The sequence below is a fragment of the Apostichopus japonicus genome, chromosome 12 (genome assembly GCF_037975245.1).
Source record: "Apostichopus japonicus isolate 1M-3 chromosome 12, ASM3797524v1, whole genome shotgun sequence".
Lineage (NCBI taxonomy): Eukaryota > Metazoa > Echinodermata > Holothuroidea > Aspidochirotida > Stichopodidae > Apostichopus > Apostichopus japonicus.
In genome coordinates, this window is record NC_092572.1 from 950,657 (window position 1) to 961,021 (window position 10,365).

General features: G+C 33.0%; 1 protein-coding gene across 1 annotated transcript; it reads right to left on the minus strand.

Annotated features, from left to right (window-relative positions):
• Nucleotides 1-963: 963 nt before the first annotated feature.
• Nucleotides 964-8,852, minus strand: LOC139977533 (fibroblast growth factor receptor 1-like). Its single transcript, XM_071986912.1, has 13 exons — nucleotides 8,624-8,852; nucleotides 7,923-7,941; nucleotides 7,621-7,691; nucleotides 7,128-7,146; nucleotides 6,862-6,938; nucleotides 6,319-6,489; nucleotides 5,944-6,054; nucleotides 5,439-5,611; nucleotides 5,095-5,214; nucleotides 4,412-4,526; nucleotides 3,632-3,725; nucleotides 2,974-3,055; nucleotides 964-1,986 (listed from the first exon to the last, which is right to left on the minus strand). Exons 3-13 carry the CDS (start codon nucleotides 7,661-7,663, stop codon nucleotides 1,861-1,863), a joined length of 1,131 nt encoding a protein of 376 aa, XP_071843013.1. The 5' UTR covers nucleotides 7,664-7,691; nucleotides 7,923-7,941; nucleotides 8,624-8,852; the 3' UTR covers nucleotides 964-1,860.
• Nucleotides 8,853-10,365: the final 1,513 nt, after the last annotated feature.

Sequence of the window (10,365 nt, forward strand, 5' to 3'; positions counted from 1 at the left end):
TTCTGTTCGGTTGTTAACAATTTGTCGTTAAGTGGTTAATATCTTTCACTTTTCCTTTCAACCTTGTTATATATTCAATAACGACGTGCGCTATGTTAACCTAAAGGTGAGCTATTTCCTTGTAGAATACATCATATGTGTACTATGTGATATTACTAGTGTGTGTCAGTCCATTTAGCCTTTGTAGGCAGTTAGGAGGAACTCTCTTCCGAAAGGCAAAAGGAATATGAGAAACTACACAAACTTAATACTGAACACTAAATAAAGTATAAACTAAATATGAATTATTGTTTGATCAAGGAAGTAACTTAAGACATAGTGTAAGGCAAATTCATTTATTTAAAGATCATGAACCTATAGTACAGCAATGGTACTCATATGTTATTCGTGTTCTGATTTTCATAAAGGGGCATATTGAATCATCGGGCAATCGGGCAGTTCCCAAGAGTCCAGAAAAATAGGGCCCAATGACTGTTTGTTTCAGTGTGGCCTATATCTCTGTCAGTCTTTCCCTGTTGTCATGTCTGCCGAGAGGGTTCAGGGGATACAGCGGTCTGGTCCTGGTTGAGATTATAGGTCCAAGAAAATAAAGAACAACATAAGAAAAGATAAAAAGGAATCCAATTACGTAATTGTATCGTGACCTGGAAATTATATATGGAGGCTAACAATGCAATACGTTATTGAATTAACTAGTTGGTCAATTTATGAATAATACGATAGTGTTGTAAATCTATTCATTTTAAACAAAATGACACAATGATCTACTAGAAAGACGCACACAGAAAGGTATTCGTTAATTCATCATTAAATTTTCCTTTATCTTTGAATGTGATCTAAGCTTGATGAATGAAAGATAAATTGTGCTCTTGTTACCAGAAAATCAGGGTAAATTACGGTAGCCACCGAAAACGACATGCAATGTACACGGCAGAGAGCGTAGAGAAATGTATAACATACAAGTATGTTACTGTTTATTATAATTACAGACTGAGTCTGACTTTCGGCATCTATCGAATGGATACATTTACTACACTAGCTTTAGCAAGAAAATATGAAGATAAAATTTATCGAATAAGAAACTTATGAGTTAATGTGTAAATTATATATTGAAGAAATTAGTAGAACGTTAACCAAGTAGAGTTGTTTCGTTCCATAACTTTCAACTGACTCTGTCAATGTTATCTATATCTATATGAATATATCATAAACTTTTGAGGTTGTTAATTTCTAGAGAATGAAGAAAGAGTATTTGAATTTTATGTCTACTAGCCTTATCAAGACGTCAATAAAAACATTACAGAATAAAGACGATCACATCATACATACTTATTGTTTGTAACCACAGAGAACAACAAGTTGGCTTCTAAAAAGGAAAATATTCCAATACGTTGATAACCTTATTACGAAACAAAGCAGTGACAAAATATGCGAGAAGTGATTAGGTGAAGAACGGTTAACTAGAAATGGCATGTCATTGGTGAAGTCCAATGATATGTTGAAAAAACCCATGGAAGATCAAAGTTGCATATGTTGTTTTACAAAGTGTTTAACAGTTATGCTAAACATATAAAACATAATAATAATATATTACAGAGAGTAAACCAATCGATACCAATGAGACACCCGGATCTTCTATCTTGTATGATAAATATATAATTGCGGATGTAAACCCTGTTGTAGTATCATGAGATCTCACGGAAGTACTGGTCAAAACTGACTGACCATAAGAATATATGTGACACACTGTTCTACTCTATAATATGGTATATATGTGTAGGTAGCTCCCGTAGCTTCAGGGAATCTTGAGGTTTCGTAGCGATTACCAATCAGCAGTACTAGAACCTAGTCATACCCAGTTCACACTCCAGAATGGTAAATTTGTTCTGCATAGGTAGGTTGAGCGGTATCAGGGGTTCTCATAGGTAAATACGTCGTAGGTATCGGTATCTCGTAAGAACTGTCTGCGATTAATTTCTCAAATATCTGTTAAGGGATAATGTGGGGACTTTTGCAAGATACTATCAAAACATAAATGCCAAATAAAATCTATCACTTTGCCTGAACTAACCTTACAAACCTTCTTTACATTAAAGGTAAAATCAAATCAAGAGAAATCATAAATAAGTTAGATATGAACAGTTTTTGTGAATCACTTTAAGTTGGTTATACGAGACAGCTGTATAATTACAAGTATTCATTATCGATTATTATTACACACTTCCAAACGTTAAGCTGGTGATATGAGACACTTGTATAGTAACAACTATCGCTTATAAACTATTATTACACACCCTGCCTAACGTTAAGCTGGTAATATGACACTTCTATATAATTACACCATTCCATTACGGATTATTATTATCACACTGCCTAACGGCAAGCTGGTAACATGACAATGCTGTATAATTACAACTATCCATTTTCGATTATAAACACTTCTTAACGTTAAGCTACATATTTAGTTACATCGTTCTTTTTACAAGTGACATGGTACATCATGATGGTCGACATAAGAACTTTATTGTGAATAAAAAGCCGTTTTACTTCAGTAAATCTGTGGCAGTTTTCTCTGTTAATTAAACAATTATATGAATTATATTACGAGTTTCCACATTGGGTTAGTTGTCAGAATGCTTTAGCTCGGTTGCTATCAATACCATATAAACTAAACCTCACTTAATATTCTCTTCTCGACTTCATTCCCTACCCTTGGATTTCAGTTTGACAGCGGCGATGCCTAACCATGATGCCATTAAGGAATGCTGAATGAAGCAGGATTAGGATATAGTTTATGAACTACTGTTTAAACTACCAACAGCTTGGTAAAACTCTTAATCTACTCTCAAGTCTCTAATACAATCTATGAGAGAAGTTCCTTCATTGTGCATGTGTAACAATGCCAATTATACCACATTCGGACACGTAATGGTGACTGATATATGTTCTTAAGATGAGTAATCAATTACTTACAGCTACGAATGTTCCCCTCAAATGATGAATGGAAGGTCGAAGAGAACAGTTATGGTTCCAGCAATCGAACAAGATTTTATCTCTGCAAATGATTAAGAAATCAATTAAAATAGTGAATCAGCAGATGTAGTGTATTATTGTATATGTTTAATTGTAAAAACGAAACAAGAAGTGTTATACTAACAGACACATTTAGTAAGTTTTACTTTCATAATCATTCTTTCTTGTAAGATTTCCCGATAGAAATTGTGAAGCTATTACTTGGTTAAATAAAAGACACTTTCGACGTTTTACATATCAATGAGAATTACATAGCTAAAAGTAAAGTGACAATAGAAGCACTCACTTGGAGGAAAGTATCTTGAAAAAGTAAACAAGTCAGCGCTCCTTCATATACTAAAATGTCCATACATAGTAACCTATGTAAACTTAAGTATAAATAAGTAGTCTACAATAACTCTATTATATTAACTTTTTAAATCCAACTTCAAAACTCGCATACACTGTTCGAGGGTTGTACAAACTACAATAATTGTTAAATATTGTTTTTCAAATAGAAAAATACAGAACTGATTAAAAAACCGGCTTCAAGTAGTAGGGAATGTGTTCACTCGGGCACTTATATAATGAAAGGGTAATTTAGGGATTGGCCTCTTACTTTATCTGCAAGTACTTCTCCGGCCAGGGTACTGATGGTGTGACCGCTTCTTCGCCAAATCTAACTTCTTTGTCTACAGGAAATGGTGGGTTTCCTAATAGATGTGCGAGTGTAGAAACATCGAAACTAGTATTTATATGTATTTCCAACTTGTGAATTGAGGTAACCCCAAGGTCATCATGTCTTTCAACACATTTGTACAGCTGGGTGTCTGTCACGAATGTTGTCAAACTCTCCTATTCCCTTCTTGCATTCACTTTATTTATAGTTGATACTACCAATTGTTAAAGATGCTGTAATTAATTTCAGACAGCAAAGTCTTGAATGGTGTTCAAGTCTCTTCTTCTAGGTAACTAACCTTAAATACAGCTAAAAGCAGTAATGTAACTTTCCGTCATCCAAAAGAAGCAAATTTGTGATTTTACAATTTGGTACTGGATTGCAATCAATGGTATTTTATGTACAATATATCTAGGTGTCTCTATAGAGTATTATTAGAAGTTGATTTGCTATATAAAATATTTACATGTTTCTTCCTAAAAATTGCTGTAATGAATAACGTAACTTAGAATTAACTGAGATTAAAAACTTGAGTTATCTGTGATGTATATTTATTAGTAGAGATATATGTTGTCAATCAAATTGAATGTACTAATAAAATGTGAAATTACTTATTGGTTGTGTCATTGCTGTAGTTTTCTTTTATAATATGCAACGTATTTTGTTATCAGACACTACATTATATGCTAAAATTATTTCGTTATTATTAAATTTCTTTACCAGCTGCCATAATCTCCCATATTACTACTGCTGTAGACCACACGTCACTGGATTCTGTATATTGATTCAACAGTAACATTTCAGGTGGAAATTGGTTCAAAGTTACCGTAGGAATCTGAAAAAGATATTGTAATTTATAACAAACACAAGTAATTTATTTTGTTAATATATTAAGATTTTATTCAGGTTTTACTAATCTACAATTGTACACTTCAATAGACTCACAACTGATTTTTGATTTCTTTTATTGAAATGATGATAATTTATATTAGAAAATAATTCATTTGTGCTATGGGATGTTATTCCATATAGAGAGGTTGTGATCAAGATTAAGCAGTGTTTTGAATTACGGAGAATTTTGAATTGCATTTTTGAAAAACAGTTCAGAGTGGTACATGTATGATATTGAAATTTAAAGAGCTTTCTATTAAAACAATAATAATGTTCTTGTGTAATGAAATCCACAAAAATATACCAAAACTCCAAGAGAACAAGCTATTCAGCTGGAGTACTGTTCCTTTTTGCTTTTATTTTTGCTTGATCTAAATAAAGTTTTACATCTTAGACTCCATTATCCTTTAAAAAATCTGATTATGAAGTAATTAAGTACATAAATAACTATAATTATTAAACAGACGAAGAACAAGGTCATAACAGGGTCGATTAATAATTGAGTAATTTACCTGTGCTTTCTTAATACCAGCTATTTTTGGTGCATCGCCGGCCAGATAGAAGTCATATAATTTGACCTGCCCTTCCTTGGTTAGTAAAACCTTTTTAGTTGTTAAGCCAGGGTGAAGGAACTGACAGAATATAAAACCAATAAGTTAAGCAGTTATTACATAATTAAGAGACACAAATTTCTCACTTATACCTTTGTGTTTGACTGAAAACTTGTTTTGTTTAAAGAAATGTTAGATACGATTAGCAACTTTACAACAAACAGTGATGAGGCTGATCTGATCATATAGGACTATATAAACAACAATATTTAGCTGATAACTTAGGCAACTTTTACATATCTTACCCCGAATGTCTTAAGGATGTCCATTCCTTCCAAAACTCCAGCTACGTGTTTGATGACGTCAGGAACTGACAATGAACTACAACAATAGTAGTCTCCTTTATTTTTAGTATCACGTGACAAGACGCTATGCAGACTTTCACAATTGAGATGCTCACTAATAAGAAACAGTTTACCTAAACAATAAAAGATATCAAAGTTTTATTTCAACAGATAAATCTCCATCAATATTGAAATTTCATTTAATATGATTCTAATCGCAATGAAAACTGGCTAGCTTAATTATCAATTCCAATTATTATCTCTGTTAATGTAATCCCTGATTTAATCCTGTTGGGACAATATAGAATAAGTATTGACTTCATCAGAAGATCTTGTCGGCTGCAGATAGTCCATGAGAACTTTATCGTAATAAACTTGGCACTTTTAATGAAATCGATTAGATGCACGTTCCACCTTTTCCCATTAGTACGTTCTTAAAACATATAAAAGGACAATAACAACTCACTGCTTTGGATAGATATAGCCTCGATCTTTGCTAGATGGTTCGATGCTGGTAATTCGAGACATTTTCTGATGAAAGCCTCCCAATGAATTTCTTTCTTTCTAATGAGTTTTTCTGAATAAAATACAGATAAAGATCAGTTATAAATTAAATAATAATTAAATAAATTAATATTTATTTATCAAAATGTTGCACAAGGTCACTTAATATAAGTTTAATATTTAATTGATATAAAATATGAGAGGAATTACCATTCGAGCCACCGAGTTGTCGAATACAACAAAGCGATGAGACACCTTTTATTTTTAATTGACTGCGTCAATATATGACTATGAAGCTAACATCAGCCTTGGATTATAGATATTTGTTATCACCAACCTGTCAGTGTTGTTATTACAACACACTTATTGGTCTCCTCAGCAAGATTGACAGATCCCATCCATCGTTTGTAGATTTTTCCCATCTTGATATTCATGATGATGGAAATATCTTTCTCACTCAACATCCGGGGATCTTTTCCTGCAATCGCATCTGCTGTAGAATAGTAATCTGCCAAGAAATTAAGACTCATAAAGGAAACATACATCACGAATACAGGCCGTTACCTATAGTACTTTAGACCAAAAGTGTGTGTTGTAAGTCAGATTTAACAAAGGTAGCTGAATCATATGATTATAGTTATTGCTTCTTTTTGTGAGGACATTTATGAATTAAAATAACAAATAAAACATTCATACGTAATTTGTCAGTATATAAATAATTTGAACTTTATCTTCTGATTGTAATGTTTTACCGGCTCTCTATACTTACTCTGTTATACGTACTCTGGGCTATAATTAAGGTGTGCAATGATTTTGTAGTTCCCTATATGCCTTCATTGATTCATGTCTTTAAAATTAGATTTATTTTGAGTAAACTTACTAGGTTCACTTCCTTCAGAATGGTGCGAGTTCTGCGAGTTGTCCTCGTCAACAGGTATCTCTGGTAATTCTTTCTTTCTACAGAAATAAACGACGAAAGAACTCAGACATTCCATAATAATTCATACCAAGAGAGTATTAGCAACATTATACACCTTGTTATTACTTATTAAAAAAGTTATCTGCTATTTTCGAAATCAATATAACTAAAGCATTTAAATATACACCCAATTCCAAAGCTAGAGTAAATTGAAAAATAAAGCTTACCTTCCTCCCTTTTGATTGACTGTAAATGAAGTAAATATTTTGGTAAATTCATTTTTCTATAATTGTTTTCGAGTTTTTTCAAGTATTGCAATGTAAGAAATATTGATGTATATCATTTCGAAGCAACAGGTATATAACATTTGTCAAAATACAATATCTTTGTTTTAATGTTTGAATATAGTGAGTATAAAGTTCTGCATGTGACTGTAGTACAGCAACATGAAATAATACCAATGAAATACAGAACTTTTTTTTGTAATATTCAAAATTGATTTTAGTAACAAAAAAAAAGAGCAATGCTAATGTTATTAATGTGTCTTATTAACGTGTCTTATTCATTTGTCTTATTAATGTGTCATATGTTAATATGTATTTAGCGTGACAATAAGATACCAGTTCAAAGCACTATTATGTAATTCAATATGGATCCTTTACAGGGTATTTTGTGATCACTGTTATTTAAATTATGATTTGAAATCAAAGTACCCCTTACTTGATTGATTGGTATCTAAGGGTCCTTCATCAAGTACTTTCATTGGATGGCTTGAGCTGCTACTATGTTTTCTAAACCAAAAGGATAGAAAATTGAAGGAAACGGTAAATTCATATTTTGTACCATCAATGTCAACAACTCTATTGGCTGTCTTATATACAGTAAAGATATTCGATAACCATAATTTTAGTAAATAATGTAGGGACTGGGTTCAAGAAAGACGGGGGATGGGGGAGAGGGTTGGTGTGAGTGGGTCTGTTCACATGTAACAAGCAGTAGAATATGCTATTCTCAAGACTCACCCTCTTCGGTTTCTTGACACTGTAAGCGAAGAAAGAAAGAATACATTCTATTTTTTTAAGTCTTTCTAAAGTGGCCATCGATTATAGAGAAGCTCGAAATGATAACAACACAATGACTAAATTTCAAATGATCATTTCCCTCAAAACGTTCGTTAACTAAAGTAGAAAACCCATCGGGTCTACAGTGATGTTTCCTTGGCTGATTCTTTTGCTTATTGCAGCAATTTACTGCAAGCGTAATATACAATGATTAACAGCATCTTCTACACCGCCTAACCCCCCCCCCCCCCCACCATGCCATTCGCCTTCTTTGTATAATGTATAACATCATATATAAATCCAATGTCAGAATCGTAAATTGTCGAGGTCATTGAACAAACTTACTATATGATATCTAAATCATAGGACTGTGAAATGGTAACACTTTCGTTCTGCCTCATGCATGAACTTTCATTTTACTACACTGTGCTCGTTACTTATAGAAGGTACCAATGAAAAGAAACAAATGTACCAATGTTATCCAAACTTTCTTTCTATGTCCACCTAGGAATTATGTTTGTTAAAATTTGTTCATATATCTTTAAATTTGGTAAACTAATAGAAACCTGACTTTTTTCAAACAAAAAACCGTTAAGGCTTAAACTATTGTCATAGTTTCAATAATATTGAAGTTCCACCGTTTGTACAATGCGTATACCTACATCTAAATTTTCTGACTGTGAAACAAGCACAAACTAACAGGAAACTGGAAATGGACCCGACAACACCAGCCACAATCACCCAAATGTTTTCTAAAGCGCTTTCTCCTATTGTTTGTACAGTTGCTGTAAGAAACAAGCAAAGAGAGTGTTCGTCTTTGAAGTGCGAGGAATCAGACTTCCGTCCATGACTACATAATATGAACGGGATGATGACTTGTTGATTTACATGTAAATGTTACCCTTTAAAATACGAACCCCTTTTACCTTAAACATGAATTGTTCAGGCTATGTTATCATATGATGTACGAACATCAACAGCTTCTACCTGCGTAAAAATGGACTGTTGTATAAACGAGCCGAAACAAAATGGAACTTCCACACCTAAGTGTCTGCGGTTACAACCTGTTCACTAATTTGAATCACAATCATTTCCGCCTCCCCTCCCTCAGATGGTGGGTCATACCGCCATTAATTTCTTTAAATATCACTACATGTGTTTTGCATGTCAAAACAAGGGACTATAATACGTAAACATTTGTCGAATAAGGCTGTGTCGAATACATCAACATTATCTCTAACGAATAGTAATCCGGTCATGTTAAGCTGAAGTAAAATCTTAGCCCTTTCCTGTTGTGTATTTAGATCCTCCTGCAAGCAGGAACTCGTGAAGAAGCCATCATTGGCTTATTAAAGCCACAAGCTGACCGAAGTCAGTCTCTTAGATTCATAGTTTTAACGTCCATGATTATGAATTGTAAATTGTCAACAACTCTGTAAATGGACGACATACATTAATCTTGGAGTGACTCGAACTAGGGACCTTATGATTGGAAGGCACCGGCGTCAACCACTGAGCTAACACTCCCTAAACCTATAAACTCTAAACTTATATTGAAGTATTCATGAAATAACTAATTAAGTAAATGAATGTTATTATTAGATAATAATATATATGTCGAATAAAGCTTCATTAACCCTGTCGAATCGAACATATGTGATTTATATATATATATAAATACATCCCTATTGGCACTACAAGAAATGCAGACGTCATGTGATATGTATTCTAGAGCAGGAGGTAAACACATTGACATTGCATAACATGTACATTTAATGTTCGTTATATTTACATAAATTCTATATTTGGTTTGACGAATAATCACAATAACGGGATGTCGAATTATCTCTACATTGTCCTATTTTGTCTATTTATATTATTCATGTACTAAAGAAGAATCAATATGGATTGAAAAAAAAACTTTTTTTAAATTTTAAATCAACAGTTTGGTGTATGATAGACCAGCGAAAGTAGACAAGAATCACAGTTATGTCGATTAATTACAGTTATGTAAATATTCGATATGCAAGTATGTTCTTCGGTGTGTGTCGAATAAAGCAAAGTACGCCATGTCGAAATTTAGTGTCGAAGTTAGCAAACTAGTTATGTCGATTACAGCATACTGTGTCGAACACTACAAAGAATTAATCCGTCGCTCTATTCGTCTAAGTCGATCTACATGTCGAAGTTCACATATCGTAGAGGTCGGAGTTAGCAAACTATGCCAAACACCACACAACGTTGGTCTCAGAATGTCTTTGCTTTAAACCAAATTGTGACCTTTGAATACGTCGCCATTTGGAAGCATTATGAAAGTTAATGTGACGAAGTTGCAAGAACGGCACTCAATTTTATATTTTGATATTTCAGTTTGAAAAGAAGACACAAGAATGTCTAAGTGATC

Excerpts from the sequence above, each read along its gene's own strand:
- LOC139977533 (XM_071986912.1), bottom strand. The coding sequence starts at position 7,663 with ATGAAAGTACTTGATGAAGGACCCTTAGATACCAATCAATCAA. Across the intron at positions 4,527-5,094 it reads CTGGTATTAAGAAAGCACAG|ATTCCTACGGTAACTTTGAA; the intron begins GTAAATTACTCA and ends TATCTTTTTCAG. Across the intron at positions 3,726-4,411 it reads ATGGGAGATTATGGCAGCTG|GAAACCCACCATTTCCTGTA; the intron begins GTAAAGAAATTT and ends CACATCTATTAG.